The sequence below is a fragment of the Artibeus jamaicensis genome, unplaced genomic scaffold, assembly GCF_021234435.1.
Source record: "Artibeus jamaicensis isolate MK-2021 breed Jamaican fruit bat unplaced genomic scaffold, CSHL_Jam_final scaffold_916, whole genome shotgun sequence".
Classification (NCBI taxonomy): domain Eukaryota; kingdom Metazoa; phylum Chordata; class Mammalia; order Chiroptera; family Phyllostomidae; genus Artibeus; species Artibeus jamaicensis.
Window position 1 is genome coordinate 13,074,359 of NW_026522059.1, and position 22,914 is coordinate 13,097,272.

At 37.0% G+C, this 22,914-nt stretch overlaps 1 protein-coding gene across 3 annotated transcripts in view; it reads right to left on the minus strand.

Moving 5' to 3' along the window:
- COL14A1 (collagen type XIV alpha 1 chain) overlaps positions 1 to 22,914 on the minus strand; it is a 194,873-nt gene that overhangs the window by 52,721 nt on the left and 119,238 nt on the right. For all 3 annotated transcript variants that reach the window (XM_037166708.2, XM_037166707.2, XM_037166709.2), the window contains exons 32-36: positions 21,254 to 21,396; positions 19,583 to 19,692; positions 16,015 to 16,173; positions 9,440 to 9,517; positions 6,894 to 6,980 (exon numbers count right to left, since the gene is read on the minus strand). In XM_037166708.2, coding sequence (XP_037022603.2) covers positions 6,894 to 6,980; positions 9,440 to 9,517; positions 16,015 to 16,173; positions 19,583 to 19,692; positions 21,254 to 21,396 — 577 coding nt within the window. The remainder of the gene's footprint in view (positions 1 to 6,893; positions 6,981 to 9,439; positions 9,518 to 16,014; positions 16,174 to 19,582; positions 19,693 to 21,253; positions 21,397 to 22,914) is intronic.

The following is a 22,914-nucleotide window of genomic DNA, read 5'->3' on the forward strand; positions in this document are numbered from 1 at the left end:
GAGTTGCAGGTTTGCTCTTTGTTAAAAAAGGGTAATACATATCAGCATGGTCACATGGACACCAAGCTGAGAAAGTCACCTTCACCTGAGCAGAAGGGTTAAAAGACTATTGAAAATGCAGTGTCTTTCTCATGATGTGATTCCAATTTATTTCCTGGTATGTCTGTGACTACTGAAAATCATATGGGTACCACTGGCTCACATCATTTGGAAAAAGACTAGATCAGAAGATCTTTAAGGTTTCTTCCAGCTTATTTTTAGCCATTTTACTTCATTCTCCCCCCAGCATCAGCTAATCTTTGAGACTTTTTGAATATAATTATATAACTCATTTTATGCATGGGTATATATGTATTTTTAAAAACCATTACCTATACCATTTTTGGTATTTTTGATATATATAGATTGCATATGTGACATCAAACTTTTTATATGAGTTTTAACTTAATGTTCTAGAAATTTTCTATACTATAACATTGGGATCTGACTTATTCTTGGTGTCTTATATAGCTGTCCATACCATGGATACATAATAGTTTAACCATTCTTCCACAGTTGGAAATGAAGGATGTTCTCCCACAATTTTTTGCTGTTGAAACAATAATGCAGTTAACATCCTTAAACATCTTAAATATAAAAGTTAATATGTAAGTAAAAATGTTAACATTTAAGGTAGCAACAAGTAGAACAATAAATGAAATTTAACAAATATGCAAATACATTCTCAAATTGTGCTCCAAAGAAGCTATGCCATCTGCCAAGAGTTTAACAGGGTCCCTGCCTCTCTAACCCTTAGTATCTGATATTGTAAAATTCACATTTTTACTAACCTGATTAGTAAAAGCAATACCTTATTATTAGTTTAATTTTTATTTCCCTTAATGCTACTATGATTGCACATCTTTTCATGTTTATATATTTGCATTTTATCTCAATACAACTACATATATATATAGTTAGTTAGTTTTCTACTATTTTACTCTTTAATGTGCAGAAATTCTTCATACATTTTGATAGTACATCTTTAACTGTTATGAATAATGCAAATATCTTCCCCCAGTGTGGCATATATTGTTGGCTGACTCCAAAGTCTTTGCTGACTCCTTTCCATGTTATTTCTCCTGCTGTAAAGCCTGGAAATCATAGGGATTTGCTTTCCAAGCCCCCTCTGCACCTAGGAATGGGCGTATTACCCAGCCTGAGCTGCTTTGATGAAGAAACAACAAGCCAAAGAAAAGCCAGGGGGGAAGCTAGACCAACTGTGCTCCTTCACGAAATAGGGACCTCTAAGTCTTTTGTTGAGCAAACAATGAATGTCTGAATGCCCTAATGGATCACACCACTGTGTTCGTGTGAAATTTTCTGTTTCTTGTAGCAAGCCCAATGCATCCCAAGCAATATACCTAGTCTGGCCAACTCTTTAATTTTGTTTGCACATTTTTAAATGATTGTGACCAGATGACTCATAGATATTCAGGCCAGAGGCACCATGTCTAAAAGCCAGGGACCATTTTACATTTCTAACTTATTTTCCAACTTATCCGTGACCCTCATCCCAGAGGACATGACAAGAATTCAACAAATATTTGTGGATGTAAAAGTCCATCTTTTAATAAGAAAGGGTTAGGGTAGGCAAAAGAAACATGGTTCTTTGTCCCATGTCTCTCTATGACTCTTTACAGTTGTGTTGGCACATAGTACTACTGTGTAAATTCTTGAATGAGAAGATAATCACAACTATGTTAATTATTGGGCAGGGTGTAGTACATTTTATTTGAGGTATTACTTCTTAAATTGTTTATTATACTTTAAATAGTTTAACATTTCAATAGCTCTTCTCCATTGTACTTTTTTTTTTTCTCAACAAGTCAGAGCTCAACCCTTTTCCTTCACTTCTCTGCTGCTTTCCTCTCCTTACAAAGTTTGACTCTTAGGTCATGTGGAAGTAAATATTTTATAACTTGTTCCAGCAGTATTGCAAATGAAAAAACTTGAAAAGCCTCCAGCTAAAAAAGTTTATTAATGTTGTTTAAAATAAAATAAACATCATCATAATTAAGAACTGAACCCTTAAGTACCAGGAATGAGGGAGGAACAAAAAACCAGAGCAGCCAGCATGCACACTGAGGCCGCCCGGGGGAAAGAAGGTGAGGACGGTTGAGGTTCACTGCAAAGCCTGCATTTTTTAGCCCACACAAGGCAATGAAAAGTGCACTTGGGTCTGTGGTAGGTGGGGGGAGGGCAGGATACGAAACCTTCATTAAAGTTGAACAACTTGAAAGAATGCACTCTGAATGAGCTAGAAAAAGAACGGCCCCTAGCAGGTGGATGACCAAAATGTTGTTTCCACTTTAGCTATGGGAAAAATAGGAACTTACCTTTCCTAAGAACCATTACCCAGTAGCTGATTCTTATACAATCTAGGGACTAGAATTCACACTGCTTAGGAGGATCAAACAAGAAATGCAAAGTTAAACCTAAGATGGCTTTCAGTTGGTTGTGTACTCGGGATGGGAGCAAAGGCAGGCACAGATATTCTCTGGAGGAATGTGGTTCAAACTCGGGCTCAAAATAGTCCCACAGATAAAGTTTCAAGTCACGTGAACTCAAATATACACACAAAAATAATTCACAAAATACACAGGGAAACAAGACAGAATGGGTAAAATCGGAAGGAAAAAAAATGGTACAGTCAAAACCACATATGCTATAGAGATATTGAAATTATCAGATTATCAGATAAATAACATAAACCATATTTAACATAATAAAGAAAAATAGCCTTGAGAGGGTTCCGAAAGAGAAGACTATACAAGTGACTCGAAGTTTTAAAAAGGAACCAAATGTAACTGCTAGATATGCTAAAGATAATAATCAAAATCAGAAACACAATGAATAGGTTAATTAGTATATTAAACATAGCTAAAAAATAGAATATACCAGAATATAAATTTAAAGAAATTACACATAATTCAGCCTGGAGATGCAAAGTAGAAAATAAGTAAGAGAAGTTAAAAGATATGAAAGTAAAATTATAAGTTATAAAGTACATCTGGCTGGAATTTCAGAAAAACGCAATAGAGATGATAAGAGAGAGGCAATATTCAAAGAGGTAGAGACTAAGAAAACTCCAAATTTAATGAGAACATTGGTGTTCAAATTCATGAAGCCCCAAATATACAAAAATGCAAAAACAACAAGAATCCAAACCAAAACATATTGTAGTGAAACTTCAGATCAAAAAAAGGGATCTTGAAAGCAACCAGAGAAAAATGATTTCTTACAGAATGACAGTTTGACCAACAGCTGACTTTTCAATGGCAACAATAAAAGCTATAAAATGGTGTAATAGTATCTACAAAGTGCTCAGAGAAACATAATTGTTAATCTAGAATTGTACTTAGTTTGGGAACTTGCCTAAAGGTTTTAACTGAGGTCAATATTAAAATTTTTAAGCAAAATAGGAAGTTTATTACTGTCTTATGTTACTATGTGAGCTGATGACCAGTTCAGTGTAGCAAAATATAAAGACCTTGGAAAGGTTAAAACTAAAAGAAGAAAATATACATCAGAAAAATAATATGAAAGAAATGTTGACATAGCAAGTCACAGGGAAGACAATTGTTCTAATTTTTCTGCATATGATAACCATCTTAGGATATATAATGCAGAATTACAAATGGAATTTGACAATTTAACAATTAGAGTGGAAGATTTTAAATATCTATCTCATAATGGAAAGATAAAGAATTAATACAGATGAAGATTCTAACAATGCAATTTCCAATTTCATTTACTGGATTTTATATTTAAAATGTTGAACTTCTGGGGGGCAAAGGGAGAGAAATTGGGACAACTGTAATAGCATAATCAATAAACTATAATTAATAAAATAAAATAAAATGCTAACCTTCACAGTTAGAGATCATGTATCCTTCTAAAGCCTACATGAAAAATCTGTAAAATTTGACCAAAGGCCACAAAGCAAATATCAAGAATCAACAAATGTCAAAGCACTGGTACTATACAGACTATATTCCATGATAAAATACAATAAAATTAATGTCAATAAGAAAAAGATAAAAATTGCACATGATTGAAAATTTAAAAAGACACTTCTAAGTTAATCATGGCTAAAAGAAGGGGTAAATAAAAATATAAAAGGCAATAACTGTCAGAAATATTAAATTTGGCTACTTTAGAATTAAAGTTTCTAGACAATATAAATTCCCATACACAACATCAAACAATCTACGGACCAGGAAAAGATATTTGTGAACATTATTGTTAAAAAAGGGTTAGTGTTCAGTGTACAAAAAACCACTTACAAATTAGTGAGGAAAAAATCTGCTAAACAAAACCCTAGCACAGTTTACAAATAGGTACCTATATAGGAAAAAAATCCAAATGGCTGAGAGACAAGTGAAAGACTTCTCGACCTCACGAGCAGGGAAAGACAGTCATATTTAAAATAACAACGACACAGGGCCTTCCCATCATCAGATTAACAAAGGCGCTCCTATTTGGCAACATCAGATGGTTGGGGTGGGATGCGTGGGAGCTAGCTCTCATGCAGAGTTTGGGGAAGAGGACATTGGGACAGTCACCCCAAGGGAGTACTGGGGAGTTTCTTCATGAAGTTGAAGATGCATTTTCTATTCTCCACAAAATCTAAGCATTATTGCAAGAACATTCACTTATGTTTGCAAAGAGATGTACAAAGAATATTCACTGTAATAATATTATTGTAGGGAAATACTCCACAGAAATGGGTCAATAAACATAGTTTATATAGTGGAATACCTTACAGCTGGTACAACAAATAAACTTAACAATGTGCATTAGCCTTGATAAAGTTCAAAGACATGCTCTTGGGGTAAAAAAAAAAAAAGTAATCTACACACAGTTGAAAATAAATCTTTGTTTTCAATGCCCAGGTTAAACTCAAGTTGTACATTTGATTAAAGTTTTATAAGGTTCAGAATTTTTATACACATATTATCATATATATTCCTTACAATAGCCATTAAAGAAGTGGGTGCTCTTTTACATATAAGGTTCCAGGGACATGGAGGCTCAGAGTGACATGGAGGCTCAGAGTGACATGGAGGCTCAGAGTGACATGGAGGTTCCAGGGACAAGGAGGTTCACAGTGACATGGAGGCTCAGAGTGACATGGAGGCTCAGAGTGACATGGAGGTTCCAGGGACAAGGAGGCTCACAGTGACATGGAAGCTCACAGTGACATGGAGGCTCAGAGTGACATGGAGGTTCCAGGGACAAGGAGGTTCACAGTGACATGGAGGCTCACAGTGACATGGAGGCTCAGAGTGACATGGAGGTTCCAGGGACAAGGAGGTTCACAGTGACATGGAGGCTCACAGTGACATAGAGGCTCACAGTGACACGGAGGTTCCAGGGACAAGGAGGTTCACAGTGACGTGGAGGCTCACAGTGACATAGAGGTTCACAGTGACATGGAGGTTCCAGGGACAAGGAGGTTCACAGTGACATGGAGGCTCACAGTGACATGGAGGCTCAGAGTGACATGGAGGCTCACAGTGACATAGAGGCTCACAGTGACATGGAGGCTCAGAGTGACATGGAGGTTCCAGGGACAAGGAGGTTCACAGTGACATGGAGGCTCACAGTGACATGGAAGTTCACAGTGACATGGAGGTTCCAGGGACAAGGAGGGTCACAGTGACATGGAGGCTCACAGTGACATAGAGGCTCAGAGTGACATGGAGGTTCCAGGGACATGGAGGCTCACAGTGGCTCAACGACTGGCCTAATCTTATCATTTAAATTTGATACTTTTACCATTACTCCACATTTGCTTCTTTGGGATAAAGAGTCTTTTTTTTTTTTAAGTATTTGGGTTCTACGTCCATTGCCTGAAAGAATGTTTTATGTGCCAAAGATAAGGGAAATGCCGGGGTGTTCCAGATGCATTCAGTAGGCTCTCTTCTTTTTTGTCCACTCCAGGAAATACGGTCCACAGACAAAGGACAGCTGTGTTGACGGTGGTGCCAACCTGCAGTGAAGTTTCCTGCTGCAAGCCACCTGTCGGCCTGGGTTAGTTACCCCCTGAACACAGGCCAGCTGTGCTGGGCCGCCTCTGGGAAGCCAAGGCACAAAGGCTGGTCGGGCATCGAGTATTCCTCTGCAAGGTCTGGGTTTCTGTGTTTGCTGGTGCGCCTTCTCCCTGTTTCCTTCACCTTCTTCCCTGATAGGTTTGTTTAACCCATTTCGCAGGTTAGACATACGGAGAACATTGAAACATATTGCAAAAAGATTTATCATGGTAATTTCAAAGACTGAGATAGTGTAATTTTATATTTTATAAAACATGCTTTCTTTTTTAAAATCTTCTTCACTCTCTTCCTCCTTTTTCCTTCTCCCTCCCTCCCCCCACCCTTTTTTTGTCTGTAGAAAGTTCCAGTCAGTAGTGGAGAACTTCATGCTCAGATGAGATACTTTTCCTGAAAATTTCAAAACCCTCCCTTCACGTGTATATTTTGATACAGAATGGGCAAGAAGAGGGTACGCAAATACTACAGGTACAAGCAGAAGGCCAATATTTGAAACAGCCACACTGAGAATAAACCACAGGAGTGTGAAGGGAGGATTTGGCATATACAGCAACATGAGGGGTTGCTGTGCAGAGCGGTTAAGGGCATCGTCTCCAGGAGCCTCGGGACCTGGGTTTGAAGAGCTGCTCCTCCAAGCTGTGCTCTTCAGGCAAGTTCTTTAGCAACATCTCTGTGCTTCAGTTTGCTCATAAGATTAAATGATTGTTTAGCACAGTGGAGAGCACATATTAGACACGCAACAAGTAGTGATTATAAATGTTATTAAAGGACATTTAAGCCCAGCTAGGTGAGACTTACTGGGGGGCCTGCTGGTCCCAGGGCGCCTTTGCTGGTTTCAGAACAGGAGCAGGAATGGGGAAGGTCTGGACAGGTCTCCTCATCCCTCTGAAAAGAAAAAAAATAGCATAATTGTTACCAAGATATTCTGTACAAGTTGTTTTATAAACTCTAAATTTTTTTTATTTAGGACGCCTCAAAGTGAGTATTAGTCTAGAAAGGCAGAGAATATTTTCTCCTGACCACAAAAATTTTTTGTTTTAAAGAAAAATGAATGGATGTCTAGTGAGTCATTGATAATCATCATTATTAAAGGAGGTTGTTAAAACTGGCTCGGGAATCCAGGAGAAGAAGAAAGGCAGAAGTGGGTGTGAAAAAAAACCCCACAAAACTTGCCTACTATTTAATTCAGCTGGAGCAGTTGTACTCTATGAACTAAAGGTCTTGCAAACTTTCTTTGTTACAACGTTTTTTTCCATTTCAAAGAAAACTTGTTGAAAAATGGTCAACCAAAACAACTGCATCTGTACTAAAACAAACAAACAAATCAAAATGAAAGCTGAGCTTAAACACATCATCAAGTCCCTGTAATAATTTCAGCTACTGCTCACATTCTGTGGCTGAAAAAGAAATCACAGCATTAACCTAAAGCTTTGAGAGAGGAGGTTACACTTCTTCTCCTAAGACTCCATTGCCGTGTGATACTACAAGCAACGTTATGAATGTCAGGCTGAGTCTGTCTGCTGAGTTCCTGGAGTGTGGAGAAGACAGAGCACCTGTGAAATGCAACTGAATAATTTGTGAATATCCATTTGGAATAGCGGCCAAAAAAAAGTCGACACTGGGATAAGAAACTATACAACTTAATCAGTCCCTTAGGAGAGACAGAAAATGAGCTTCACTATTCAAAACTTGGGGGGAAAGTTGGAGCTGAATAGAGCACAGATGATAATTAAACCATCAATTGGAAAATAATCTCAGTCTTTGAAATATTCACAATAGAATCCCCAAAATGTTGAGCAAAGGATCAGTGTATCCCGTGCATACTTTTTCCTAAATGTTGGGCAATAATGGAAGCTGTCAGCTTGTTACAAGAAAACCCCTTGCTAACACATCTGGATAGCTGGAGGGAAATATAACTTGAGTCTCCCGAAAGATTCCCACAATAAAGCTAACAGCAGGTCCCCTGTGACCAGACCCTGGGTAATGGTTTTGCCATTGCTGTTGACAGTCTCCATCCATGGCTTCCTACCATGAAATGAAAGAAAAGTTCTGACAAGGCCTGAGTTCTTCCTAGGAGAAGCGGTCATAACATTTTGTGTTATACACCTTAGGATTCTGAGCATTTCCTTCTAATTTCCAGTCCACCTGCATGTGAGCATGACATCAGCGCCTCTGATTTAATTCCACCCCAGAGCCTACTTAGAAATGTATTTTGATGGAGAAAGAGTAAATTATTTTTTTTCTCAAACAAAGCCACCAGGATTGTACTGCCTGTGATAGATGATGTGGTATGTTGTAAGATCTTAAAAAGGCAAAACTCCCAGATTTTATAACAGCTTCTCCCTCCCACGCTCCACATTCAATTATTAAGACATAACTACCGTTCAACCATGGCGGGGTCTTCGATTTCAGCTCCCAGGCCTTGGGAATCTTAAGATATGAATCTGTGTGTGTGTGTGTATATATATATATATATCCCTATAAATTATACATGGCAATAATAATGAAAAATTGTGTTTTGTAAGTACCATCCCATAAGTTATATCACTTATGACTACGATTCTGAAACTTGTACCAAGATGCCCTGGGACAGCATTACTAACTCACAGGGCTCTGTGAATGTTCTAAACACTCAAGAGAAACAGCAGCATTAGGCACCCGTGAGCGTTTGTATGAATGACTAGCTTGTAGTATTTCACAGTTCCAACATTAGATTTCGAAAGTCTTTTGATGATGTCACATATTTGCAAACCTGGTTTTCCAGCAGTTGCTATGAGAGAAAGCAAGTACCATGAGAAAAACTAATATGCAAAAAAGGGGGGAGCATGGAGATGTTTCCTTTTCCAAGATATAAGAAACTGTACACTCCCAATAGGCGCACACATCTGATTAAGTAATTGTGGTTACTTAAGAATAAAATAAATAGATCATTTTTTTTCTTTCAATGTTTTCATATGGCCACTGAGATATTAGGACATAAACACTTAGGGAGAGGTTTGGACCTAATGACTTTAGCGATGTAATTGTTAGGTATTTCTTTTGGCTTACAGATGCCACGAAATATGCCAACACTAAAGGCTGCATGAACCAGGAAGTCTGGGAACATCTGGACCGTGTCCAGGGCACACCTGGACCTGTGCCATGCTGTCCCAGGGAGGATGGCAACGTGTCCTGCTGGTTTCAGATGCACCTCCTTCTTAGTGTCTTTCTAATTGTCACTAGCATCACAATGAACCACCTCCAATATGAGTTTTACAAAAGCGTTTCCTTTTCAGGGAAAATGTAATATGACTTTAGAAAATGTCAGTAAAGAACAGACCAAATAATGACCGAAGATGGCTTACCAGGCCCGGTAGTTCACAGCATTTGTCTTTATTGGCCCATGATGTGGAGCAAACGATATCAAACATCTGTAACTGGAACTACAATGGAAAGCGGAAATTGCCATTTAATGAAAGACAGACAGATACCTTGTGTTTGTAACTACAATGATTTCATACTATACATCAATCACAGAATACCAATACATTTATAACGGGACCTGACTGAACATAAAAAGCCATTCAACAATATCAAACAAATTAACTCCTCGAAGACACAGCAGTCTCCGATTTTGTCTCTGGTCACTCCACCTACCACCTAAACTCCCTCATCAGTCACAGCTTCCCAGCGCCTCTCCACCTAAAGAATCTCAGCGCCTCTGCTGAAACCTCCCCAGTACTGCCCTGTGTGGTTACTCCAAGGGACTCACAACTCTCCGTGTGTCTCTTTCATAACCTGTCTCCCGCCACACAATCAAATTATTTTTATTTTCTCCTCCTTAGACTGTGAGCTCTCAAAGGACAGAGAACCATTTATTCATCGTTGTGTCTTCTATCACAACATGTAGCACACAGTAGGTGTTTCATGAAGGCTTGTTGAATTAATTCTGACTTGAACCATTCAGGCATGCATACTTGTTTGTCTCTATCATAATCATAACTATTTAATGTTCTAGTTAAGGAAAAACTTGCCAAATAATAATAACAACAGCAGCAAACATTTAGTGAAAACCTACTATGTGCCGGGCACAATCCTAAGGACTTTGCCTGTATCATTTAATCTTTGGGACATCAGTATGAGGCATCATAATAGTAGTAGCAACCCCATTCTATAGATTAATACCTGGGATGAGAAGGCTGAAAGCTGAGCTCTGGTTGGGATTTAAACAGCTCATCTCATTTTCTTATGGTTCCTTTTGCAAGGAATAAAATTTTGATCTAATATTTAAAATACAGATACCCAAGCCTAACATTACAGTGCCATTTGTCTGGGGACATTTATGAAATGGGACCCATTATAACAGCATTAGATAGAATCAGCTAAATCTGGAAGTCATTCATCCATTCAGAAATTTTCCATTTCTGAACAGAGTCCTCAGTGTAGAAACCTTTTGGTGACTGGGAAGATTTATTTAAGCACAGGCCTTTCACTGGCCCCAAGCTGGCACCAGGCTTTCTTGACGCTTTTCAAATAAACACTCCCCATCTAATCACCTATAACAGTATAATGTCTACATCTACACCTTCGGCTAAACGTCTGCCTTATTGAGTGATTGGACATCTTATGAGTTCATTTTATTTATTCCAGGGGTTGAATGCCTACTAAGTGCTGAATGAGGCCGATACTATCATCTGAGGAATGCTTGTGGGCTGCCTTCAAGTTAAATGAAGTCAGCAGCCTTTTTCTTTGTATGAGCACAACAAATTGATTCATAATTGTTTTGTGTTCGTAATGGTTTAGATTCCTCAGCCTTTACTTAGGGACTTTCTTCCAGGACACATTTCTGGAGATTGATTTAAAAAAAACTCTCTGGCTTTTATTCCAAAAGCAACGGTACACATATTTGTACCAATTAAGTAGGAAATGGCATATTGAAAGATCTTATATTTGACTGCCTGTAAATGCAAGACAAGATGGTTAAACATAAATTATACTTCAAGCAGCTGATGCCAAGAGGCAGCCCTCTTTTACTTTTGTAACTTCTTTTTTAAAGTAACTAAACATTATATATATATATATATATATATATATATATATATATATATATATATATCTGTAAAGGCATAGAACCTCCCACTTCTACTTTTTATAATCTCTTTCCAGGGAATACTGAGCCAATCGCAAATGATCACTTTTCACTACTGGACATTTTCGTGTGGGTGTAGCACAAAAGGCAAGTCATTTGGTGTCAAATATTAGCATGAAAATAAGATTAAAATATTCCTCAGCAGCTGTCATTGGGATCTGTGGATGGCTATTACAGTGTATCCCTGGCTCCACTTTCCATTCAGTACCAGATTTTATCCTCTGGTTTTCTGTTTCTAGCAACACATAACTAAGCTTATAATTGGAAGTCAAGCTGTACTTGAACTTAAAGTAATATTTAGAAAGCTTGACATGACACAAGAATACTGGGGAGAGATTACCAGGGACCCAACCCATCTTCTGCTCTTGATTGGAGTTCAACTTTTATTGATTCTGTCTCAAAACTAGGATTTACTGAGAACGTGCCATTTGTCAGCTATTCAACATAGTGTTTTTACTTATTCTCAGTTTGTTGAATTTAAGGAAAACCATAATGGCCCTCATTAAATTAGGATATGGAAATTAACAGCTGGTGTACTTATTGGTAGTAATTAAGATATTTAGGAGTAGACATTCTTCGGGAAGAACTTCTGGATTGCATGGACTTTAAAGGTTGTCATTCAAGTAATTTAAGTCTTTGGACTTGTCAGTGAACAGACAGGGCATGTAATGACTGGTATAGCCCAGATTTCCTCCTCTCCCTCAAGTTCTGTAATAATCAGTCTGACCCAGTAGAAAAGAACTTAGAATAGAAGGCAGGTAACCTTATACAAGTTAGGTATGGTCCCATCTCATGCTCCTCACTTTTAGAAAGGGGAGCCCTCCCTAACTGCTAGTCTCAGTTTCTGCATCTATAAAGTGGAGCTTATTTAAGTATCTGTTCCTAGGGATACCAAGCAATTAAATAAGATAATCACAGAGAAGTATGCACTGCTCTGTCTGTAGTAGGTATGCAATAATATTAGCTACTATAATTATTTTAAGGATTGGTGTCCAATCTTTTGGCAGCTCTGGGTCACACTGGAAGAAGAGTTGTCTTGGACCACACATTAAGCACATAAACACAAATGAAAACCAATGAGCAAAAAAAAAAGGTTTTAAGTAAATTTACAGTTTTATGTTGGGCCACATTCACAGCCATTCTGGACTGTATGCAGCCTGAAGGCTGTGTGGGGTGGACACCCCTGGATTAAAAGGCATAATTCTTGTGAAAAGTCATTTTACTGTAATTTAACAATACTTATTTCTATAGGATCATTCACTAGTCTACCACTGATTCCTAAGTAAAAAGCTTTAAGTCAGTAATAAATTCATTAAAAAATTGCATAACAATTTGTATTTCTCTTAACAGCACAGGACTAAATAAATGTCAATTGGATAAATACATAAGCATTTTATTTTAAAAGGTGGAAGAAAGACAGTAGGAAACAAGATCCTATGCCAGAAGATCCAGTCTTTTCCAGAATCATCTCTGACTGGCAATGTTATGATTTCATTAGGTGTCAGAAAAGGTAGAAGACACTTTTTAGGAGAAGGAAGATGGAAAAAAAGAACAGCTAAGTTTCTTCCCACATGTGTTTTGATGGCTGAGTTAAGCCTGTTCATTAGTTTAGTCTCTCTATGGACTTTTGCTGCCTATAAAATATTGCGCTGAGGAACACAAGTTGTTTGTATTGTAAATGTGGATGATTTCAATACAGTAGTACTGTATCCCCAGACCCGTTAGTCTCTTCCACTCACCTTTGGTTCAAAAAATATATTTTGTTTAAAGACTGAATATTTAGACTTTTTCCATCATCTGGCATTTTTTTTTTTTTTTTGAATCACTGCTGAATTCGCCCAGGGAAGGCTGACCTATAAATTACTAATCTCAATGATATGATAATTACTCTCCCGTGGTAACCCAAAACTTACACATTACACATTCCCTTTTGCTAGGTAGTGGAGTACAAATGCGTATCAAGACTTCTCCTTTTAGCAATCTGTGACTTCTCGATTGAAAATCAAAGCCTGAAGCTTCTCTCTTGCCCTGTACTAAAACAGTTAAGTGATAATCCCGAAAAGCAAGTGAGTTTCCAATCACATTCTTGAGATCTAATCTAATATCCATTCAGACATAACCAAATTCTTCAATAAGTGAGTAGGCTGCAAATCTATTTGGTAATCCTTTGCAGAATTCTAGAATCTGACAAAAGCCACAACTTTTTTCCTACTAGTCTTACAAAGAACTCTTTTAATCATTAACTTCTATAAATTCCCCATTGTCTACTACTGTCTGGGAGTTACCACAGAGGGTGCTCTGTGTAATTGCTCTCCTTTCATGGACAAAGTTAAGGATTTATTGCCAGTAGGATGGAAACCTACAGGAAATTCTGCTTTCAGAAATAAATTCTTTGATGTTTAGTTGGCCATATATTTAGAGTACCATCATTACATAGAGCGGCATTTGAAATAAATGTAGTTATAAAACTGCAATAGTAAAACACAAATTAGGAGAGGGTTTTTTCTACAATTCCTGGATGGTTGTCAATACCATACATGAATAGAATACATGCAAAACAACATTTTAACAAAAGTCATAATACAAGTCAAATAGATGACATTCTATTTAACTTCTACCAAGTATTTCTTGAGAACTTAGTTTGTTCTTATAAGATTTATTAGATAATGTGATGGAGATAGAAGGGTGTGGTTGTAAATGAAGACCATGACATGGTTTCTATTTTGAGGGATTCACCCTCTAGCTAGAGGGGTAAAATACATGAAAGAGAAAGAAAATAATATATGACTACAAATAATTGTGTTCAACAAGTAGTGGAGGTTTAGAACAGGTGAGATGGAGAAGGTATTATTGAAATCCTTCCATAATAATACCTGCCCTTCATTGAATGCCTATTAAGTGTCAGGGATTTTAAACACATTATTTAGAGAATAAAATATAATTTAGTAAGTGATCTGAGCCCGGAATCTCATACACCAAGAATTGTTTCTCTTTCTTAAATTACAGCCTATTTACTTATCCATCCAAGCTTGCTTCTATCTACATACATTTATACAAGATTTCCTTGTTTGCTAATTCTAGGTCTTTATATTCTGGAGTGTGCTATCATATCAGTATCTTCCACAAAGCAGAAGATGTGCTTCTTAATCAGCATAAATTACCACACATTAAGAGAAGATAACTCCTCAGTATCATGTAAACGTTCTTAAAAGTCTCTTACTGTAACTGAAAACAAGAGAGCCTTCTATAACTCTTATATTCTCTCTTTCTAAGCATCTAATCCGCAGTTCTCCAAAGCAAAATAGAACAAAATTACTTTTAAAAATACCTCAAACTTCGTGCTAAGTGAAATAAGTCAGACAGAAAATTCAAGAACCATATGACTTCACTCAAATGTGGGATAAAACTGAAAGCAACAAATGAATAAACAAGACAATCAAACAAAAAAACCCTCTTAGACATGGACAACAGTGTGGTGGTGACCAGAGGAAAGGGGGAGGGGAGGTAGTAAAGGGTAAAGGGAGACAAACAGATGGGGACGAAAGATTTGGCTTTCAGTTATGAGCACACAAATGGTGTATCATAGAATTAATTGTACACTTAGAACTTATACTTTTATTAAGCAATGTCACCACCATATACACGTGTGTGTATCAATGCGCTCCAGGATTTTATTTCTATTATTACCACAAAGAGAAATGCCATAAAATAGCGGAATCCCAAAGCAAACCCCTTTACCACTCTAGGGCTGTCTGCAGGTGTGCAAAGTGAAGGGGTTTCACCAAAGTAGTGTGATTGCAATAGGCACCTTAGGGTCCATGGCCAGTAGGACACCTACTACCCCATGTCCCCTCTCCCCTTCAATCAGCATGGATCTGTTTTCATCTTTACTTCTTTATTTATTTGACAAACTAGAGTATTTCATTTGTACAAAGGGTTCTCTAGCTTAAATAGCACTAGAGAACCACCAAATCTTTCTGAAGTTTCATATAACTGCCAAGTTCTACCGACCTATGAAAGTATTGCACAAGACGGTAATAGTAATTCATAATTAATTTTATTTTTCTTTGACGTATAAGAGAAATATAGAATAGTTGGGGTTATTTAAAAGAATAAAGTATTCTCCAGGCTAATTGGTTCTGATTGTAAAATGACTCAAATTAGAGAATGCTAATTAGTTATGACCACATGGTGTCAGAAACAGCTTGTGCACACTGTTCTTTTTTAGTGGGTGGTGAGTGAAGAGAATGTGGTTTCTTTGCCAGTTGGAAGTCTCCCAGGCTTCAGTTCCATGTTGTATAATGAAAAATATATTATCTTAGAATGATTTATCATCTAAATAACTATATAATTAAAGGGTAAACTTCATATTACCAATAGCAAAAGTCTAGTTGTAAAAAGCCCAAATCTAACCCAAATAAGAGGCTTATGAAAATTTCCTATATCTAATACATATTTTGTATAAATCTATGTTTGCTTATATAAATGAAGTTCATTTACAGTTTTGATTCTTATTAACAAACCATTTATGCCACAAACCATATAATGAGTATTTTACTATTTGAATTTAAAAATACCTTTAGAAACTAAACTAGCTTAATTCCTGGAGTATAATATAGCAGTTTACTGCCAAGAGCTTTGACTATACATGTTTTAGTTTATTTATAAAGGGTATTTATCCCTCCATCCATCTATCCCTCTACCAAACTCTTCCCCTGGGTAATAAATCACTATATTTCTTAAAGACTGCCTTCTATAATAATACACTGCTTCACCTGGTTGCCTACTTACCGGTGCGGAGTTTCCATTTGGCCCTCTTGACCTAACCATCCTTCCGAGGACTTCAACCCCATCCACCGTGATGTTAGCCGATTCATTGATCACCTTCGCACCCACTTGCTTGCAGTCAATAACTACTTTGGCCAAAGTTTTGTTGACAACTATGTGTAGCTGCATAAAAGTCAATATGTTTTAGTAGGTAAGAAATAAGAAGAATATCAAACAAGTGCACATAATTGCATGTCTCATCACTAAAAAGTATGGAAGAGACGAGCAGGAACTGCCTGTGTGTTTTGCCAGAGGAGAAAGTTTCCTACTTTTATTACTTCCACGACTGTCAGAGACTTTCTCTGTTTTATTTAATTAATACTTTTCTTCAAAATAACTTCAAAATAAATCAATTTTTAAAGAATCTAGCTTTTCTCTAAAGCAGTGAAAGTTATGCCTTTTCTGAATGCACGTTAAAATAAGCATGAGTATGTAAACATCAACTAAACACAAAAATAAATGTAAACATAAAATGTATTTTTAACATATGTTAAAAGTATTAAATATAAAAGTATTAAAAAAGGCTGGTTGATTTACCAACAAACATGATCTATGGTATTACCATAGTTGGCAAACCACACTTGGATAATATTTTATTTAATTGAAGGTGAGGAGAACAGATATGGAATGCAAAAGAGAATGAGGAATGCTTTCTAGGAACTCCAGGCCTCAATGAAGCTCTTTTGGCTGAATGTACGATTCAATTTTCTGAAACGGGACCCTCTAGAGCCTGGAGGGCCGTGGTAATATATTTAGGAGTCTACGCAGTCTTTGTGAGGATTTGTAGAAATCTGCATTATCATGTAGGCGATGGTCAAAGGTAAGTACATACTAAATGAGACACAGTATGAGCAAGTTCTGCCATGAAATTTCAGTACTGATACATGCATTTAAATGTATGATGTCTGCCCCATGAGCACTTCTTGTCGGTGATGGGCTACTGTCTAGTGAGCTAAAAGAGTGAAGTTTATAGGAAAATAATGACAGCACATTAAATGAAAGCCAGAATAAATTACAAATAGCTGTATAAGGGAAGGTATTGTTTATTTCTTGCATAGAAATGGAAAGCATGAAACTATACCAATTTTACTCCATATTTTATTTAAGTCACAGCATGACATAAATAGTGAAAGCTGTTGAGAATTCTTTTTTATTTAAAAAGGAGTTAATCATAATCTATCAGACAAACAGCTTGGGTAGATTATTTGTTTCATATTAACTCCTCCTTTATAATCATTTAGAAAGATACAGTTTGACTCATATGTTTTTCAGCCTTGGAATATTTTTCATAATTATAAATTATGGAAATTTTCATGTTGAGTGCTAGACAACCTAGTACATAATTTTTATGCTTTAAGAACAGTTAACTTGTGAAGGAAATTATTCATATTTAAAAAGAAATTTGTTTTACAAAAAGAGACATTGAGAAGTTTTCAGAAATATTTTGCCACTTTGATTGCACTTAAAGATCCAAGTATATAGTAAAATAACTTTTTGAAAGAGATGTTGGGGCCATATTTCATATCCAAAGTGTACAAAATAAAGCCAAGTGAAAATCGATAAGAAATTAAGGTAAAGCACTTATTCAGTTGCAACATAAGTTTATGAACAAATCCAATTTGATCTGCACAAACTGAATTTGCACAAAGATTTTCCTTTAATAGATCTATTAGTAAAGTAGCTGGTTCCATGATACACCTTTCCTATTTTATTTGCCTGTTTAAATTCATTAAGACTTAGCAGCCCTGACCAGTGATTGGTTCAATTCCTGTTCAGAGCACATGCCTGGGGTTGCAGGTTCAGCTCCTGGTTTAGGTTTGTACGAGAGGCTACCGAACAACGTTTCTCTCTCACATTGATGTTTCTCTCCCTCTTTTTCTCCCTCCCTTCCCTTCTCTCTAAAAAATAAATAAATAGAATCTTTCTTAAAAAAGACTGAGCAAAGTGGTCCTTGACAAGGTAGGTCAGTTGGTTATAGTGTGGTCTTGATAATCCGAGGTTGTGGGTTAGCACTCTGGTCAAGACACGTACAAGAAGTGACCAATGAATATGCAGGGTCACTGCTTATATGCAGTTGCCCCATAAATAACAGGGACAACAAATCCATCTCTTCTCCCTCTCTCTTGCTCTTCTTCCCTTTCTCCTCTCCTCTTTCTCTCTAAAGTCAATAAATTAAAATAAGACTTGGCAAAGTGAAGGGAGATTTTGCTTCACATAACTTTCAAAAGCTTGAAGGTTTATTCATTTAAAACCAATTTTTAATGAACCTTACCTATAGGTCTTTGAGTTCTTCTGGTAAGGTAAGCAAAGCTAAAATTTACCTATAACACATGAAAGATTCTTTGGAATGAGAATTACAAGTCCATGCCTGTTCCACAGGCAAAAATGGCAATATTTTCTTAATACTCACGAAATCACATGTTTTTCACCTCCCCTATAATTTTTTCTTGACTACTTTGCAGCAGACACTGACTAAACAAGAAGAGAATCATGTCAAGAAGAATTTGGTGAGAAATGACAATAACTCCAAGGAAATGCTCATGGGACCATTTTAAACTATCAACTAATTGATCTCCACTGGCATCTCATGTGTTTTTATGATATTTTGTATAGTGTTGTTCAACTAGGGAAAAATTATATTTTTATGCCACTCTTCTTACACAAAACAGTGAGATTTTTGTTATGCAATTGTTCATATGCAATTTTGTTATTAAAAACCCCAGAAAAAAGCAAAGTTGTGTGTTTGACCAAGTTCAATGTCAGGAGACAGAGCCAAGATGACTTCTGCACTGTATCCCTTTTTTCACTCTGACAGGCCAGGAAGGGCTGGGTTAAGATGCCTTTGCCAAGACCACCCAGTAAATGCTCTGCTCTCCCCACAGTCTTGGTGTCTCATGCCTAACAACCCAGAGACCAGGAGGGTTATTTGCCAAACCCAAAGGAAACAGTATATGTGGGAAGGAAGCCTGTGTACTCCAACGATCACCAAAACCACGTGTTTCAGAGGTGTAAAATGTTAAGGAACAGAGCTCTTAGCACAAATGCCAAAAATTAAAAGAAGCACAAATGAAGTCAGGTTTTACAAAATTTGTCCTAGGGGTCACTTTCATGAGGGCAGTGATGGGTTGTCTGTATATGTATCCAAAAAATCAGTGCAGTCAGTTATATCTTTCTTTACATTTTAACGTGGTTCTGCTCATTGTGGCTTTCATCTGCATGTGTAGACAGGTAGACCAGCAGTCCTTTCTTCATCACCCATAATGCCTGCTTAATAATACAGTACCCTCTACTAAATTGTTTCTCATCATGGGAACCTCAACCACTTCTATCATACCTCCTGGGGTATCAGCTGAAAAAATGCTCATTTCAGGGCACCAGATCAGAATCTCTAGGCGTTGTTAACAAGCCCTGCAGGAAATTCTCTCTCCAGTTGAAATCTGAGATCCAAAGCACATCTATCCATGCTTTCACATCTATGTGTTGCTTTGCCCACAGTGAACAGAATAAAGAACATGCATGTACAAGGCATTACCTTGTGAAAGCTTCCATAGAAAATTTTCCTAATTTCAGGTCCTTCAAAAGTAACAGTTTGAAAATCCCCACTGTAGTCATAGTTGAAATATGTTAGGGTCTTCCCACCATCTAATCAAACAAAGAAAAATCAAAACATTTTAGAAAAAAAGTAAAGATGAGTAAATCATTTTCCACAATTCAACACAAGATGGAAAGTAATACATCCATTGTTTTGAAGCTCATTTAGAACAGAGTGACAAGGAAGGAAGGAAGGAAGGATCTACAGCCTTTGGGTTGCCCAGGCTTTTAGTTGGCCAGGCTAACTGACTTAATGTGGTAATGATGGCCAGGTAAATACTCCTGCACACGTTCTTCTTCTATACTTTCTTGCCTACAGTCCTGACTCTATCACCCTCTTGAAAGAAGGTTGTCTCAAGCTAGGATTAGAGGCACACAAAAAAGGGAGTATGAAGTTAATCAAATCTTAAGAAACAGAAACCAGACTCTTTGCCTAATTAATCCACTACAGCAACAAACTTTCCCAGGACATGCAAATTATACCACCCCAAAAGAGTGATATTCCAATGTCTTTCATTACGAACAAACGAAAGCCTTCCTAATCTTCGGTATTTCATGTTACAAGGAATATTTTATTACATAGAAATTGAAATATTTTTCTAATTCATTCCCAAGTTACAATTTAATTCTTCACTCTGCTTCCAAAAGGAAAAGCTAGTCTTAATCATTCTGAGAGACTTCATTGTTTTCAAGTTCTTGGTGTGTATAGAGTTAGTGTCTTATACCTTTTTAATCTGTAGCTTTCCCTTATATTTAATATCAATGCAAAATGCTTTCATAATATCATATTTAGTTGTTGATTCATTTCCATGTACTGAAAAGTCCTTTTACAAATACTAGTTGAAAACAAACCTAAAATACTTTCCTTATCCAAATGTTTGAGTTAGTACTTAACAGTAGCCACCAAATTTTGGTTATTGTTCTCACTGCAATTCCAAACTGAACACCTTTTTAGAAAACTCATTGACATTAACCAAAAACTTGATGGCCTTCTTAAGTGATCATTATGTGTGATATCCAAGAGTGTGAGGTTAAGAAGCCTCTTTCATTCGTTCCTTCTCAACTTTTCAACACCCAGACAATGGAGTTTCCCAGTCTTCAAATCTATTCCTCTTTTTCTAGACTCATTCTCCAGAAGCTATCACCAGGGACCATGGCTTATATATCACAGAGTCATGACTTCCAAATTTATTTCTCCATCTCAGAATTCTTCCCAAATATACTGCTGCCAATCTGACATTTTTTTAAAGTATGAAACAGGCATCTTACAAACTATCATATTCAGGCAAAAAAATGCATTGGTCTCATCAGTGACTGGTTCCCCTTTCTCCCATCAACCTTGCTCTGCAGTAGTCTCCTCTATCTTGGCACTTGTCTCTTTCACCTGCTCACTACTGTACTCCAGAGCCTAGTGCTGGCACATAGTAGCAACTCAGTGAATATTGACTGAATGAATGAATAAATGAATGAATCAACTGTTACATAATTCATTGTATTTACAAACAAGGCTTCAGTGAGTTATTCTGCAATACACACAAAACAGGCAAGATGACATGGCACATATATCATTCACACACATGTGTGCAAATGTTCTATACAGAAATATACTTACTATCTAAAATAACTCCAACTAAGGGGTCCGAATTTTTATTTAAAATCTCCCAAAGAGCAAATGGCTCCTCCGGAGTGTCAGGAAGAATCCGGAACAGAAAACTGATTGTATAATCAGAAGGCAATCCTTCTGGATGCAAGTGCCTGAAAATGGAAAGAAAATATTTAATTGTTTTTCTTTTCAAAAGACTATTTATCTGATATAAATAAAAGTATAATTTAAAAAGCAAATACACTTTCATTACACAAGATGTGGAAAAATAGAAAAGGACAGATCACCATTAACTCTTCCAGAGGTGATCACTGTTTTTGATATAGTTCATTTCCCTCTAGTTTTTAAATGTCTGTATTTATCCAATTTACATAATTGTGCACCTTTTTCTTAGCACCATTTATGACACAGTTCATATTTTCTAAATATTTCTAAAAGCATGATATTTAATGTCTGCACAACCTTCTCTTGTGTGGCTACTGCATTATTCATCTAACAGGTCACTTCTTATGGAATATTTAAGTATTTTCAAAAGCTTTAGTATTAATAGTCACATATATCTATAGTCCTTTTGTAAAACTTCACTTAAGATGTTGTCACTTTCTGCTCCATGTGGGAGTCAGTTACGTTCCTGTCTCTGCTATGTGCCATGATGACACCATGCAGATCCGCCTTTAAGGACGAAGACTGTCCTCCCTCCCGCTGTGGTCACGGTCATGTCTGTAGTCAGTGCTCAGACATCAGCTGCCTGCAAGAACTACCTCAGGTGAAGAAAGAGGCCTCTCCCAAGGTCATGCCCTCTTTTTAATGGTTTCTCTTTTTCATGGCTGGTTTTTGAGGAGATACAAGGATCAGAGCCTCACGTGCATTGAAGATAGTTCCATTTTGGGGGACTTGCGTGGATGAGTCAGCTGAGGCTTTTACTGAGACTGCTTCACTCCTGATTTCTCTCCTCTGCCCTATTCGACTTCCTTCTGACGCCTTCCACAAGAACACACCCTCGACTTCCCCACACAACTAATCTTTACCTCTGAATCTGCATCCTGGAGAACCCAACCTGCTGTACTACCTGATCTCTCTAACAATTACGTAGATCAATTACATACTTTTAAAATTTCCCCTTCTGCCCTGGCTTGTGTGGCTCAGTGGAGCCTGCCTGCAAACCAAAGGGTCTCCAGTTTGATTCCCAGTCAGGGCACATGCCTGGGTTGTAGGCTGGGTCCCCAATTGGGGATTTGCAAGAGGTAACCACACATTGATGTTTCTCTCCCTCACTTTCTCCTTCCCTTTTCCTCTCTCTAAAAATTAAATAAAACCTTAAAAAAAAAGAAAGTCCTTTATATTAAAAAAAAAATTTCCCTTGAACAATCAATATAGCACTTCACATTTGGTGGGAGCCCCATAATAGTTGTCACGTGACTAAATTTGTGAATATTTGCTGTGTAAGTATCAACTACCTTTACATATTTTCCTTAGATCAACAGATACTAAAGTTCAACCAGCATTATATGTGAGTCTAATGTTTTTAAACACAGAAACCTAAACATCATCTGTTCTAAATATTATAGAAAACCCGACCAGGACCTATTACAGCATATCATAAGGTGACATCATTTTCACATTGAGGTATAATAAATAAATGATTGGTTTTATTTTTTCACGACTGGTGT